Here is a 16,843-nt window from a genome sequence, read left to right as displayed (position 1 = left end):
TTTAATGCCTTTTCTGAGGGAGAAAACGCACTAAGAATGTGAGCATGTTGAAGCCATACATTTAAGTTTTGTCCGTTTTATAATACAATATTGCACCAGTTCTAGTACTTGCCCTTTGAAAGAAGCCAATTATAGAAAACCGGAACAAAAAACCAAGCGACAATAGTCCTTGTAAAAAACAAACAAACGATAACACTCTGGAAAAAGGGTTGTTTTTTGGCGCGTTTTGACGAGACAATGCCATTATTAAATATTCATGTCTCATGTGCAAGGCGGGCAAAGGGACAAACTTCCAGTGGAATTATGTATAGTTATAGTAGTACACGTATTCGTGAATTTGGTCGCCCGAACGCTAGCCAAACGTTCGACATTCGTGAAGCGTTAGGGAGGTTCGATCACAGTTGTCTGGTTTTTTCTTCGTATTACGTTAGTCGGCTGTTGCTCGGGAACAGATTCGGGGAAGGTCGTGAATGGATGACAGTAGGTTTACATTGCAGGCCATCGCGAGCAGAACCAACTTCTACAGGCTCTCGTTCTTCCCCCGTACCATCAGGGAATGGAACGAACTTGAGCCTGGTGCGGTGGAGGCGGGGTCTCTCGCCCAGTTCAAATCTGAACTGGCGAGGACCCTGCTGCATTGAGTCACCCCATCATGTCTTGTATATATGTAAATATTACTAACGCACTAATGCACTTGTCCTGTCTTTAGCACACACAAAATCAGTTGTCTTATGTTCCTTTCTCAGTTATCCTTGTTTTCCCTTTGTTTTTTATGTACCGGGCACAATTGTTACTAACAATATTGCGTAACGACTGCCAATAATACTACTCTGTAGTGCTGGGCAGTAACGAAGAAGAAGACATACTCTTGTCATGGAACGTCCTATTATTGCTATGGAGAGGGGAGGCGGCATAGTTGTCTTGCTGGCTACTCCAGATTGACGATTGATATCTTGTGTGGTCTGCTTGTCACAAGGAAGTCTCAAAACTTATTAAACGTATGTTGCACGTATGAAATACTGGGTATAGGTAAAAGCGGTCTTTCCCCGCACTGTAAAGCTACTATTTTTCCTACCGTATCTCGGTGTCCCGGTGTCATGTTCCCTTGGGTCTTTTTCGTGACGTGTGACGTGGGGGTGAAATACGTAGCATTTATAAACAGAATGGTTGCGCCCGAAATGTTATACTAGTACTGTTATCTTCTGCTTCAAATTGGTTTCAAGATAACGTAGTGATCGCATTGTTACCCATGAACTAAGAAACGACAACGCACAACGATTAAGATTATTCAAATTGGATTTCATTGCAATGATCTCGCGCCGCCGATTTACATTATTTTGCGTGTAGCGATTTTTAAAGAAATCGCCATTTTAGGTGACAAATTAGAGCAGATTGGCGACTGTTCTCGGCGATTTTCACAAGCTGTCGCCAAGAGTCGCGGTTCAGAGAGACACAGATACATAAATATAATGTAGTTTAAATCTCATGGTCAACAGACAATAAAGAAGCTTGCAATACATTGTTTTACAGTATGTTTATAATGAAACTCTATTTTGATTCACAGATTTACGACTTCGTCCAGTACATGGCGCTAGCCGGCTTCCTGCCAGAAGGGGCCGTGCCAACGACCACCGCCCAGCAAATGGCGTTGGTTGAAGCCGAAGAGGACGAGGACCCAGGGCCGAGAGAGGGTAAGACAGAGGTATCCGGGGCAGGACAACACATCCAACTCACCAAAGAACAAACAATACAGCTAGAAGACTTCCACATCAAGCACACTGCTAAATACCAGAACATCCGCAAACAGCTTAGAGCCAAGTACCTCCACAGTCCATCCAAGTCATCCATCCCTTTCACCAAGTGGTCCTCCTCATCTCCCAAGCTCAGCACTGAAGAGCGTGAAGCAATGGCAGGGCCCTCTACACACGGGATAAAGTACCTGCGCGCAGTGAGAGACCCTGGTATCGAATACCGCTGCAAAGATGCCGAGACAAGGACGGGTTCTATTGTGTCTTCGTACGTGGCGGTGGAGGGTCAGCAGATGCGCTCCCAGGTTGATGTTGGCAGGGTGAATTTCTTCTTCAAACATCCTTTTTGGGAGAGGAAGTTTCCTTGCCAACGTCACCTGGTTCCCGACTGCTACCCGAGACCCGGCGTCGGGACTGCTACAATCGGATACGACCAGACAACGAGCAGCTGCGACGGCCACGTCCTTCTGCAGATTGTCGTATCTATCTCACCCACTGGTGACGGCACGGGATCCAGATGATCCTAATACATTATGGATCTTAAACTTCGACAATCCTTATACTTGTTCCCCCCCAAATTAGACCTCCACCAGCAATTTTAGTTTGCCAGGTGCATGCTCTGCAGTAATATATAATGGTGGGTTACCCTAAAATATATACTTTTCTCAGTTTTGGTACTGTGGAACTGAGTTTTGAATGGTATATACAGGCACCAGGCATGCAGATTATAATCTTGTAATGTGAAATGTAATCTAGATTCATACTATTGGCTAGTATTGATGCGATTTTTCTGGAAATTGCCCCTAGCTTCAATCACAGTTCACATTGCAGCCTGTAGTCAAGGGAAGTCAGAATTTATAAGTGTTTGTTAACGTGGCATTTCCTGATTTGTGTAAGTTGTTTATGTTTGTTCGTGTACATTAGTTATGTAATCAGTATGTAATTGTTTTCAGACTTCAATTTTGGAATGTTGTCTGTTACTTTTCGTGACGTATATCCTGATTGGATAGTCTGATACATTGATGGTTTAGATTCATGCTGGAAATCGGAGCCTGTGGTGTACTAACTTTACCAATGTTACCTGTTGTATGGATACTTTTTATTGAAATGCCATTTGTCAAGATTAGAATTGTAAATATGACTTATAGAGAATTGTATATATATACATCTCTGTCAGTCAGTCTCAAAAGACTATGACTAACTGCGCCTGATCTTTTTGCGCCTGATCTTTTTATTTTGTATTTTCCCTAAGTCACTGTGGGGGGCATTTAGCATGTCCATGTTAGGAAAACACGGGGTATGCCCGCTTCTGTTGTTATGGCGTAATAAATGGAACACGTCCTTGCTTATTTAACATCAGATTTGTGTCGCTTGCTTGTAATTAGTGAATAAAAATTAAGGAGGCTGAACTCTCCATTCTAGTTTTAATCTTGTACTTTTTTCGGTGCATACCAGGGATTCCATTAATAACGGGTCGGGGGCGGAAATATCTGGCACGAGTTTGCGAGTTTATTTGTTTACTTGTCCTAACGAGTGACTTGGGGACTCATTAATTCGATTCTTCAAGATACTGTATAAGTTTAAAGCATTAACTTGATGTATTTCATGATGCTTACACGATATTTTGTACAGACTGCCATTACAAACTGGACCAAAGGGTTTCAAACATGTGATTCTTTACTTTAGTGTTTTAAACGCCTTGACTGGCCTTGGCCAAACTATCAATGTGTCGCGATATTCGGCGCTTTCACTTGTAAAATGGATAATTAGCAACATAAGAGTGGCACGCGAGAGGGAGTGGAGGGGGTTTTCACACCTTTTGTTCGTTGATTAGTACTGAATGATAGATAATAATCACATCATACAATAAGGTAATAGGCCTGTATTGTTTACAATACACATTCGCGCGCTTGCCCCACAAATGATCATGATTAGCCCATTCAATGGAGAAGACCCACAAGTACACTTACCTTTTACATATTCTGTCAACTCACATGATTCCCGGTCTTGTGTAATCACGAATCACATTAATTTCACATTTATTTCACATGTCAAAAATGTGATTTGATGTCACATTTTTTCACATTTTGCGTTTTCGTGAACATCACATAAATTTTACATTTCGCGGAATGCCAGATGTCTTCACATCTTTTCACATTTTGTAGTCAAACCCATTTCACATAACTTTCACATGAAGACGCCGAAGACGCAAGACGAGCGCCGCAGGCGCTCGCAATGTATGGGGAGGGGCATGCTCCCCGGGGAAATTTTGGATTTTGAAACCTTAAATAGCACCATTTGCTCTTTATGAGAGGCAAAATGAGAGTGGTTTTCGGCCTCTCCTTTTACTTACGCCGCCATATTATCGATACGACCGCACTGTCCCCTTAACATGTTTACTTCTGGGATACGTATTCTAGTCCAATGTTTTCAGCTACATGGCTACCGGCTGAGCTTGGGACGTCTTATATCGTTGGAAATAATATTAAAACTTTGAAAGGTCACGTCTTTGGTTTTCTACATTACGTATTTTGGGTCAATACGTTAGGCCAACGTCATATATGAAAAAAAGGCACGGATATATCATGTTCATTTTGGTCTGCAATTTCCGTGCCATAATCATGTACATTGAAAACGTTTTTAGGTCTATACCAAGTTTTATGTCATTGATACATTACATATGCCAGGTAAAACGTCATGAAATCAAACGGCAATCATTCCGTCCAAACTAACACTATTCACTGTTTCCATTTTACATCAAAATTAAAATTGTCTACATAGTGCTTCAAACACAAGAGTGTGTAGTTGAAATAATAACCTTATTCGTTCTGGAATAGGTTGCCTAAATGGGTACGTCTTCCATCAACATAGTCGTCGATGCTTTAAGGCCTTCAACAACAGGACAACCTACAACGGTGCAGTCAGTAGGTGTTCTTTAGACAGGGGAACCCTTGCCATACCCCGAGACAGCCCTACCAACGAGTTCCTCATCGGTCTGAAAAATGGCGTCGACAATAACGCTCCCTTCCGTTTTGGACTGACTGATGTCCTCCAGGAGGGAGTTTGGATTTGGGACGATAACGTTCCTCTCGGCGACTTCAGGGCTTGGGGTCCAGGCGAACCCAACAACGCAGGTGACGAAGATTGTGCCGAGTACTTTACCGAAAGCGATTCCCACAGTAACACATGGAACGATGGAACATGTACCGAGGCTGACAGGAAGTTCATCTGTCAACTCTCTCAATTAGGTAAGTTTAAAAACATGTACATCTTCGTTTGCACTTTTAATTTTTTTTTAATAGAAGAGTTGCTTCGCACATTGCTATACATTGTGCCCATTTTTCTTTCCACCCTTTTTTTTATCAGCATAACGTGTTGGAGATGTTGGATCAAAGACAAAGATCATCGTTGTTTAGGTCCTCCTGATGGCTGCCCTTTGTTCTTCCGGTTTCAGTATCTTTGTCCTGGACATTCTAGGTTTTTTGGAGTGACATTGTTCCTTATTAAAAAAGGGCCATAAAGCCCAGGTCACTTCGGAGAGAAAAGGCAATCCATTAGTTAGTTCAGTACGATGTCTGTTTCCAAATTCGGTTAATGGCGCGCATTTCATACAGCGTAGGATGTTAGTATTTTAATCTTAACATTCAGGAAAAATTAAAGCTGTTGTTTTTGGGGTGTTTGTGTGCACCTGTGCGCTCTATGTACCTAAGACGCGCTGACTTTCCCCAAGCAAAGACCTCATTTTAATATCATAATGACAGGGACTTTTGTATGGTCTTCTACAACTAAAGATGTAACAAAGTTAAATACAGATATTAGCTCTATTTTTTTTGGGGGGGGGGCTTGCGATGGGGTGGGGGGATATGTACTTCTTTAGATCATGTGAAAATTTGTAACTGATCACTAAATGAGATCGCCCTGTTTTCTCGTTGGCTACTCTCGGCAGTGGATGAAATTCTGGAAAATTAGAAAGAGTTAAAGGGTTTTTCTTTTAAATAGTTGTTACATTTTCTCACCTGTTAGGAAACCCTGGCACCCATAACACCAATGAGACGTTCCTGCTGGTCGCTGATGTTTATAAAGAAATCATTCTTCAAGTTAACATCATTACCGGGTCGACTGTGACGCTTCCATTGGGAGATGTAAAATGCATTGGCCGCATTGTGGTTTTCACCTATTTTCTGTTATCGCGATGCAGTAATCCCTACAACGACTGTGGAGAACAGCACCCCACATGCCCCAACAAGTACGACTGCGGAGAACATCATCCCTCAGACCACCACAAGTACGACTGTGGAGTACAGCACTTTAAATGCCATCGCAAGTACGACTGTAGAGTACAGCACCCCACAGGCCCCAACAAGTGCGACTGTGGAGAACAGCACCCCAAAGGTCCCCGCAAGTACGACTGTGGAGAACAGCACCCCACAGGCCCCCGCAAGTACGACTGTGGAGAACAGCACCCCACAGGCCCCCGCAAGTACGACCGTGGAGAACAGCACCCCACAGGCCCCCGCAAGTACGACTGTGGAGCGAAGCACGATCAGCATACCATCCTCTGGTAGGAAGTAATCTTTCTTTAGCTTTCTACTCAACTTCAACCTTTAGTCCCTTTAGTGCCCCTGAAGCTTCGGTCATGACCCTTTCCAGGGATAAGGCTTCAAACCTTGCGATTGAGCTTTTTGTTTCTTGTTGAGGGCTTTAAAGTCGCTTATAACATTGACGGTGTCACGCGACATGAATTTTTTTTTCTATGAAGTTTGAAGAATGTCATGTTTTTGTAGAGTGTCCACCTGGCTACACCGCACACAACGCTTCATGCTTCAAGGCACACAACCAAGACAAGACCTACAGTCAGGCCAGACAGGTGTGTGCAGCGGACGGGGGACTCCTCGCCATGCCGAAGGACAGAGAGGTGGACAACTTCTTGATGGAACTCAAGAACGCCGTGGATCCCAACTCTCCTTTCTGGTTCGGCCTGAACAATCAGAACGGAGAGGAAGGGTGGGCGTGGGAAGATGGGACTCCATACAGCCCAACCGCAGACTGGACTGGATGGCAGCCGGGTGAACCTGACAACAACGGAGGAGAACAATGTGTAAACCACTTCGGGACCGGATGGAACGACGCGCCGTGCTCGTCTGCTCACAAGTTCATCTGCCAGCTGAATGAGGGTATGCCATCTAGCGTTGTATGGTTACACATAATTACGTTTTTATTACTTATGATAAGACGTCTATACGTTATCATGCTTCATTGTTACGCTTTTGCCCTGGTGGAAGAGAGAAGATGAATAAAATGAAGGAACCCTAGGCCTTTATACATGTATAATTATACGCCAGGTTTAAAAGTTTCGATGTGCCTCTCTCGGTGCAAATTAGTGTGAATCAGAACGAAATGTGTCAACTTCTTTACACTTTTTGGTCTTTTCAAACTTTACAGTATTGCCTGGTTCAAAACACCCATGCTTTATTGCCGATGGATCATAATCGAAATAGGGACGCATTTAAAGTTGCATGTTTTGATCTTACATTAGGACGATACAAAAGTAACGTCCCTTATTTCTTAACAAAGTAAGTTAAATACCAACCCTAGTCCATTGCAAAAAGTGCCAAAATATGACGCCTTATAAGTGTAAATTTGAAAAGTTAAAAACACAGCTGTTAGCAAAGTTTACACTAATTTTTGTAGTCTGTGATGGTATTGCAAACTAAATAAGGCCTCGTATAGGATGTTTTAGCCAAAAAAAAAATAAATGTCAGAAATGTGACATAATTTCACAGATATTTTGAAAAGTAGACTGCAAGCGAATCGCATACACACGGGGATTTTTTTTAATTTGAAATATTTCAATCTTAGTTTGACATAAATGTTACATGATGTCCCTCTAACAGACTGATCCCTTACACAGCGGTCCAATGCCCCCTCGGGTACTTCCGGTGCGAACACGGACATGCCTGCACCCTGACCTGGAGGCGGTGTGACGGGAGGACGGACTGTCCGGACGGGAGTGACGAGGACGGTTGTGGTAAGTTGCGAAAATGATTTCATCACGTTGGTAGAATATAGAATATTGAGATTCTTTTTTCCTGCACAACCAGTGCTTCTCTTACCTTGCTTAAGACTAAATGACTGTAGACTGTAGGACTAAATGAAGAATGGTGAAGAGAATGATGAACACAAATAAAACAACAGTTAATTTATTAAATAGTTGATGACATGTGATGCCAAAATGGTCATTCTCTGTTTTGAGTAAATGTGGTCAATGAAGAAGACTGTATTTTCTAGCATTTTTCTAATTTATTTACACGTTGGGCAGATTTCTGAAAGAATAATTTTTTTAATATTTTGTCAGTGCATTCCGATTCGATACGGGGCTAACAAGCCCCATGGATGATCGGAATGCACCGCGGCTAATGCTGTGGTCACATTTCCGGTCGGGAAATCTTATAGGACAAAAAGCGTGATACAAAAAGACGAGAGAACATAAGGAAGTTGATAAAATAATGATGGGAACTATTTGCGTGCATTATTGATATCAATTGTTGATTTGTCGTTAATCAAAACAGCCCGGCCGGGCCCGGGTTGGAAGTGTGACCTCAGCATGAGTGACAACAAGCTGATCTAAATTGTGAAATGATACCATTGTTATAAATATATAGAAGAGGGGATTTATTCATCAAGCCGGCCGATATCTCACACACTTGTTGTAATTTCAGAGTGCCTGCCGATTCCTGGGGATTTCAACCTCGGCATCAGGCTGGCGATGCTGCCCAATCAGCTGGGTCAGACGACGTTTCAGGAGATACGAAATTCCCCTGCCATGGACCTGCTCAGTTCGGTCAACGACACAAAGAGCCGACATCCTGAGTTCCAAGAGTTTGCGTCTACAGTCATCTTTCCGCGTTGTTTTGTCTGCGAAGAGAAAATCACTAACTTCTCTTCGTCTCTACATGCAAACAACTCCACCCCGTGCGCGTGAGTCAAACATGCGGGGATAGATTCAAATGATTTTTGATCTTTACATAAAGTTACATTGCTTGCAGGGTTGAATTTTTAGAAATTAGTAGCTACCACCTGTATATTCATTCCGAATTCGCGACATAAACGTTTGCGCTTAGATTTCATTGATTTCTTCTTTTGTTTTAGAGTTTTGTTGATGGTGGACGGTAACGAACATCAAGTTATGAAAAATGTCCTTCTGTCGGTCGGTTCTAACTATGCCTATGTTTTGTAGAAACACAACACTGCTACCGTGCCGATCGTGGTGTGAGGAAGTCCTGAACATGGCTGATGCAGAAATAAAGAGCCGGTTCCCTACATGTGACTTGTTTCCGCCACCACAACACCGCTGTTGGAACCCTGAACCAGAAAAGAGGAACAACGAAGGTAAGGGTTAATCTCTTACTTTCCACGAGAAGTAGCAGCTGATATTGTTATGTGCCATTCAAAATTTACCATTCCCTACACGTATTATAACATTATTATACTGATATGAATCTTTTTTGCATGTTATTTTCCAGGTGGGCTAAATGCACAGATGTGACCAAATGTGATCGAGAGGATAAAAATAGTATTGCATACTGAAACGCTACATTCTAATGCTTAGTGCTAGGAGACTTTATATAATAACAATACTATATACTACCTATTATCTACTACTAGTTGCCCTTTCTTCTCTCTTATTACATAGTTTGTCTACTGTACATTCGTTTTTGCATGACATCAAATGTTTAAACGTGTCCTGCTTATGCTGTAATTGCATGCAACGCTACATGTTACAGATATGACAGCTTTGGTGAGTTTGGCTCATATTCATAACAGAAGAGATGCGTCATTTCGTACATTAATAGGATAAATTGCTCATATATGACCGTTTCTCTTCCACAGTTTGCTTCCACGGTAACGGCATGAACTACCGTGGTGCATGGAGTACCACCAAATCCGGGGAAGGGTGTGTGAACTGGTCCGCTGCGCAGGCTGACTTCTACAGGATCGAGTACCCCTGGGCCGACATAAACAACAACTACTGCCGTAACCCTGCCGGTCTGGAGCGGCCATTTTGTCTGCTGGAAGATGGCAGCCAGCAGGAATGTGACGTCATTCCGTGCAGTAAGTTGTCATGTCAAGATGGCGGAAATATTGTGAACCATTCCATGTTCCTAGCACCCAACTGTGTTACCAAATACACAGACTTTCCTCTCAGATCATGCATGCGTCTATGTTTTTAGTTCAGCTTTCATTTTTACGCAAGAGGGAATATTCTATCACGCAGCTACTAAACAAATGATACAGTGACCATTTTTACCATTATTCCTACATGCCTGTCTACTTACCTGTTCAGTCCAGAAGTTGGTCCTTTGCTCCTGACCATATGGTATCTATGCGGACTGTGTGCAGTACGGTCGCAAGATATATCTTTAGGTCCCCTTTGTCAATCTTTCACCCAGGTGTGAATTTGTACATAAATTCGGTTGGGGAAACCTGCGACAGTTCCACAATACGTTTGGTGGAGCAAATATGTTATGGCTTATATCCATCATGTGTATTATGTAATTATTTGTTATTATCATTGTTAAATTAATTCGTATGTGATTGTAACCCGATTGTACACCCTGCATCAATTCAGCACTGTAGAGGGCTGCGATTGCACGGGTAATATTTGGCCAGTTGACCGTTATTTATCATCATTATTATCATAGTACAAGTCCAACACTTTGCATGAATTCTTGCCATATAAGGATGGCTGCATTACCTGACCACTGTACATTTTTTTATTAACTTATAACACCCAGATGCAGACGGCTGCTGGGACATGGGACCTCCAAACTACGGCAGCAGAAGCCCTGTGAAGAGGTTCTACTACGTGGGAGAAAGAGTCGCCTTCACCTGCAACGAGGGGTATTCCCTCAAGTTCGGGTATACCAGCGAAGTGAGATGCAATGAAGGAGGCATCTGGCAATATGACAAGCCCAGTTGTACAGGTGATTATGATGGTGGTTTAAGTTAGTTAGTTAATTTTGCACTTTGTACAGTTAATGCAGTTCAGAACAGCAATTTCAATTGAATATAGTATTCAAAACATATCAAATCGAATCAACTAATAAATTTTTTTTCATGATTTTTAAACTGCCAATCTATCTGAAAGCTTACAGTTTACTTCGTTGCTGTAGATGTCTTCCTAACGTTAGTCTTGTTCTTTCTTCTCAGTGAATATCAAGGGTAGGCTGGAAGAGGACGTACTCGTTGTGTACAGTCCAAACCTGGCACCCGAGACGGAGAACCATACCCAGCCCGTAATCAGCTTTAACGGATCTATAGAACTGATCGTGGACTTGGTAAGTTTTAGTATGACTTGAAGAGGGACAGCCCAGTGGGGTCTTGCAGACATGCTCTATGGTTGGGAAGGGGTGCAACGGGCAGAAAAAAAACACAAGACATTACGGAGGACAATGACGACCAACCCTAATGTTATTTATTGGAATGTAGCGATGATGATGAAGTTTCAGTATCTGTAACACATTTCACATACTTTTGGTTTATGACAAAATATACAACTCATGAACGTCATAAAACAGATGCTGTAACTTTTCTTCCAGGAGGAAAAGAAGGAGCTGCTGGTTGCCTCTTTAGTCATCGACTTCGTAAGTTGACAGGGTTATAAAATTTCTAGGCGCTAAAGAAATTATGCCATAAATTTGTCTTTAAGAGCATTAAAACGCTTTCATGACTTTTCCTGCCTACCTGCCTAAGTGCCCAGGCCAGGTACTGGCCCCTTGCTCCCCTCCGTCAGGTTCCTCCAACCAGTTCTGTCAAGAGCGATAGCCTCAGCTACACTTAAAGTAATCCCTGTGTCACTCTGGATCTGATCTTTCCACCTAGGTGTTTGTCGGTCTTCGCATCACATGCCCAAACCATCCGAGCCTTCTGGTGCGTATCCTGTCAGTTGTAATCTTAACAACAATATATTATCTTCCCAGACATGGCAGGACAGCCGGCTGAGCTGGGATCCAAAGTACTACCACAACATTTCGAGTTTTAGCGTCCCGGGCAGCAGCATCTGGACCCCTACACTTACTCTGAAGAGGAAGTATGTAGTTTCTTGTACAACTCTTAATGACTCATGCTAAGTTGTTTTAAAGATATAATGAACAATATCAGATACCATTTCACTGGTAGAAGCAATTTGAATCTTGTCGTACCAAACATTTCAAGATTTTACCTTAGCCCAATATAAGAAAATGAACAATATTTGTGACGATACTAGGGAGGGGGGGGTGAGACTTGTTTCTTTGGGTTGTTGGATAGTTGGAAATGATATTCAAAGAAACATTAAACTCTACTACTGGATAAATAACGGAAATAACGTCCGGGCGTTTCAAGTGACATTCACTCTTCTTCAGCGTCACTAAATAAACTAAGAGCACAAAACTAATCACATATGAAGGTACTGAAGCAGTTGAAGATGACAAAAAATCAAAAGGGTCACTATTATGTAAATGAGGAAAGTGTAGCTTCTATGGTAAGGCTTAACCGTAGGAACTGCTACTTCCCTTGGGCGGTGTCAGGACGGGGTTTAATGTACTCGAGTGTACATCAAAAAGAAGCGATGAAACCCTGTTGATTCCTCCCCAGCGCTGATCCTTTGTACCAAGGCCTACGAAAGGACGTACCGGTCCGGGTTAGCAGCAATGGCCAGATAACCTGGAGGGTAGAAACCCTGACCACCACCGTGTGTGATGCAGACCCCTTCTACTTCCCTGCCGACACCATGGAATGCGCCATCTGTTTTTCTGCATCCTCTGCAACTGAGCAAACCATCGGTAAGTCCTAGGAAGAAATTGTTGTGTTTCCTGTTTCTCCACCGACACCAAGAAAAAGAAACCTAAATTTATCGACCATTTCTGATTCCATAATCTGATAGATGACTGAACTTTATTGCTCGACAGTTGTACATGGTACAATGTATGGCAATACTGACTACTAGTATTATGAACGTAAACGGCGTATGACATGATGTGCGTTAGACGTTGCTATCTGTTACAATACTTTAATTCTGAAACTGCAGGAGTATTTGTTGAAAAAAAAATTGAAGGAAGATAACTCAAAAACCGGTTGACGTATTGTCGTAATTTTTGGTATGTAGGTAGTTGAAGTGATGCTTGACATAATCAAATGGCAATTATGCAAATCAGGAGCTAATTTTTGTAATGCACTACATATACATTGGCCTAAGCACGTAGATATGAAGTCGGGAGATGACATAGGTAGATTGAAAAAGCCTGTGTTTGTCTTTGGGAAAGGTTCATTAGCTTCACATGTCATTAAATGAGTAAATAAACGTTGTACAGTCGGTTTTATAACATTAACCTTTATATATGATTCATCATGCCAGTTGTGTTTTTGTACATTAAATAAGTTGGATTACTAAAGTAGAGGCCGTGTCTTTAACAACAAAGATGTGTTCTGAAACTTGACGAGAGTCCATAAAATCTACGTTTGGTGACGCATCCCTGTCGTTACGCCACAAAATGACAAGTAGTTAACCCTTGTGAAGGTAGCTGGAACGTCAGCAAAGAAAGTAATCTATATGTTTTATGTTGCTTGTCACCAGTATCTTAAAGTTTCTACTTTTGGCAAATCTAACTAAAGTTCACTGTACGGTTTGGTGTCACTCAGTGATAATTTGTTGTTTTGGAATGATGTGTTGAACACAGAATGCCGAGAGGGAAGTCTCTGTAACGTCCTGTCTACTGCACGTCAGGAGGGCGAATGGTATCGGAAGGACAGGTTCTTCTCAAAAGGTAACACGGAGGCGTGCTTCACTGTTCAGCTGGAGAGGATCCCGCTGTTCCACATCGCCACTACTGTTGGACCCTGCGTCATCCTGGTGGTTCTGATGACCATCACCTTCGTCATGCCCATCGACAGGGGAGACCGGATCTCCTTCGGAGTGACCATTCTCCTTTCTATGGTCGTGACTCTCGTGTTTGTCACGGATGTTCTGCCTGTCAAGGGGGCGCTGCCGTTTTTCGGTGAGTAATGGTGGATATGACATAACTGTGTTGACAACTATTAGTGAACAAACGACAAATTGTTTTAGATTCGATTCCTTCGGTATTTTGGCAACTGGAAAACTTTGTTCTTGAATTATTACCCACGTGTTCCTTTAGCCCCATTCCTCAGGGCCTTATTGAACTCTGTTGAGTTCGTGATCAAACAGTGTAATTTTTCAGTGACCAATTTATACTAAAGATATGGAAAATTTCAGTAATTGTTCATATTCCAGAAACATTCGGGTAACTGTTTATATTCCCGGAACATTCCGGTAACTGTTTATATTCCCGGAACATTCTGGTAACTGTTTCTATCCCTGGATCATTCGAGTAACTGTTTATATTCCCGGAACATTCCTAAATGGAATGATACAGCCACGCTGATTGTCGTGTGGATGGCGCTGATGGGAGTTTTCCTCTTCATCACCATGATCGTCATCACCATCCACGACAGGGAGGGGAGTCTGTCTCCTAGGGCGAAGACGTTCTTTCTCTGCTACATGGCGAAGTAGGTGTAGTTCATAATTATATTACAATAAAGATAATAGTTCTTATCTTGAGAAATTCAACCTGATTATTTTTGGTTGACTACGTTTTATTTAATATTTTTTCATTGCACATTAGGTAAACATGTAATTAAACATTAGAACATATATATTGGCTCTCTGTCTATGTTTATACATTCTATATGATTCTAAAAGAGAGATATTTGCAATAGTTGAGATCACGGTAAATGATGGCAGACATAAGTGAGAAACATTCGCATCATCATCATTTTGACTTCCTTCTTTTTGATGATTATGAAAGGTTCCTCCTGCTCGGAGACCTGACAGTGAAGGAGGCTGCAGGTGAAGATGATGAGACTGGCCCGAACGGCTTTCTGACCGATGACATGGCAGAGGTGGACGTAGAAAGCCCGGCTAATCTCCGTGAGACAACCCGCCAGCCTCCCGTGTCGCCCGCGCCGCCCGCGAGCCTGGAAGTCGCCGGCTTCCGTGACCTGATCCGCGGCGTGGAGGAGCTGACCAGGGCGGCGAAGAGCGAGCCCGAGGTGTCTGACTACACCCTGCTGACCAAGGTCCTGGACAGGCTGTGCCTTTTCATATACGTCATCGCCATTGCTGTGGCAGTGCCCATGACCATGTACCTGGGCAAGTAAAAGTAGTGTTAAATCACAGCATTTGTGTACACATGGCCTAAAACATACTTAGAGTCCAATGTTATCCCTTTTTAGATTCAGAGTCGACAGACGTTTACTTAAAACGTCTGTCGACTTACTTAAAGGCCTCGTCCTTTGGCAACTTTAGTAAGCTAGTAACCTAAAGGTAGAACTTATATCTTTCACTGTTATGGATTGGATATTATAGTGTGAGAATGTGAAATGTGTGCAGAGACTTTTGAGCGTATCAAAGTCGACATGTATATAGTAGTAACCCAACGGTAGAACATACATTTTAAATTGATTTGTTAGCATGGATAATAGTGTGTTTTTGAGCTTATGAAACTTTTTGAGTTATTTCTTGAATGTACGTGTATTTAATATATGTACTAACTCTTTACATTATTGTAGGATCGATAGGTGGCCTTAATGGCGTTTTAAGTATGACTTTGTAAATATTTTGCACTTTAAGTCTAAGATGAGGGAGCTAGAATACTGAATGTAAAATCTGAACATTTTTGTTTCATCCACGACTCCTCTGTCACCTAATCTAGGGTTAATGACCCATTCCGAGGTGTATATTGTGTCATAAAACCCGGTTGTTTCCTATAAGGCCACATCGATTTAATTTTATAGATGACATCCACGCGCGCATTGATTTTCGCCCGATCTCAAAAAAAAAAAAAAAAAAAGAATCACGTATTCCGAGGCTCTGGCCTGGCTTTAGGCCTGGGTAGTGCATGGTGGTGATAACTCTGGTTGACGGCAGCCAGGCTACCGAAGCTCCAAGACTCAAGAACTCAGTACATACGTACAGCAGTGTCGATTCATATATTCCGCAAAAATCCAGCATGTGTCGGCCTGTCGTATACGTCGCTATGTAATGCGCCAAATTCACAATACCAGGTTTGTATTCCTGTGGTTTTGTAGCATTTTTATTTTTGGCCGGATTTTTATTTTTTTCGCCCGCGCGCACTAGTTTGGGGGTCTTCAGGGGATGTCATCCATAAAATTAAATCGGTGTGGCCTAACCCCGAAGAAATGACTGAGTGAGCGAAGCATTAATAGTGTACAGTAAGCCAAAGGTAGTCTAAGTCCAGGATATGACGAGGGTGAAAAACTTAACAGATTCACGTTACGCTTTTTTTTTGTTCTTGTGTGCATGCTTAATATTTAGGAAAAATGTTCAAAAGCGTGAAGTTTGAATAAAACGTAACGCAAAATTGAGCGTCTGTTATAACTGTGTTTCATGTATACAACTTACTGTGCATGCGTCTGTATGTACATAGATTTCCTATCTGACAAAATGAACTATAAAGGTAGCATTCTAAAACATAACGTTGTGTGACTTCGCCGGTTTACTTTACATATTGACCCAGTCATGGATTACGGGGTGATATGTTTTAATCAGCATATGCAATACTAAAATGTACGTGGCACAACGTAAAGAGCATTAATGACCTAAATGTGTGCCCATTCTAGGACGAGCTTTTCTAGCTTAACCGGAACGTTTTTTTTTTTGGGGGGGGGGGGCACAGTTTGATTTTGAGGGATACTTTGTACCTGTTAAGTCTATATAGATACAGTGTATTCCTCCCCTGAGTGTATAGTGAATGAGACCCGGGGTCACAGAAAGTAGGGCCATCCGGGGCAGGCAGGTCTTTTTCAAGGGTTCCAGGAATGTGGGAATAGATCTGGGTCAGATAAATGTCTGTGGACATTCCGCATGCCTGCGGACAAAATGCCTGTACCATTCCTAGAATTCTTGCAAACTGCACACAATACTGTACCATTAGGCTCCTCCCTGACACGTCGCCAAAAATGCCTCCCGGAAGCCACGCCCATATGGTCAAGTACGAGTAACCCCTAGTCAGGCCCAG

General features: G+C 42.4%; 2 protein-coding genes across 3 annotated transcripts in view; both read left to right on the top strand.

The window, feature by feature from the left end:
• Nucleotides 1-2,793, top strand: part of LOC109475369 — a 7,319-nt gene extending 4,526 nt beyond the window's left edge. For both annotated transcript variants that reach the window (XM_019775977.1, XM_019775979.1), the window contains one exon: nt 1,565-2,793. In XM_019775977.1, the coding sequence (XP_019631536.1) occupies nt 1,565-2,269 (705 nt within the window). In that variant the 3' untranslated portion in view covers nt 2,270-2,793. The remainder of the gene's footprint in view (nt 1-1,564) is intronic.
• Nucleotides 2,794-3,939: 1,146 nt separating this feature from the next.
• Nucleotides 3,940-14,963, top strand: LOC109475364. Its single transcript, XM_019775974.1, has 17 exons — nt 3,940-3,985; nt 4,586-4,996; nt 5,947-6,146; nt 6,258-6,309; nt 6,533-6,922; nt 7,660-7,776; nt 8,468-8,726; nt 8,986-9,137; nt 9,639-9,860; nt 10,544-10,732; nt 10,959-11,086; nt 11,348-11,392; nt 11,729-11,838; nt 12,384-12,571; nt 13,466-13,783; nt 14,180-14,312; nt 14,612-14,963. Exons 1-17 carry the CDS (start codon nt 3,940-3,942, stop codon nt 14,961-14,963), a joined length of 3,312 nt encoding a protein of 1,103 aa, XP_019631533.1.
• The last annotated feature ends 1,880 nt before the right edge of the window (nt 14,964-16,843 follow it).

Source organism: Branchiostoma belcheri, unplaced genomic scaffold (assembly GCF_001625305.1).
Source record: "Branchiostoma belcheri isolate BF01 breed outbred unplaced genomic scaffold, Haploidv18h27 scaffold335, whole genome shotgun sequence".
In the NCBI taxonomy this organism is placed as follows: domain Eukaryota; kingdom Metazoa; phylum Chordata; class Leptocardii; order Amphioxiformes; family Branchiostomatidae; genus Branchiostoma; species Branchiostoma belcheri.
This window is presented reverse-complemented; position numbering and strand designations above follow the sequence as displayed.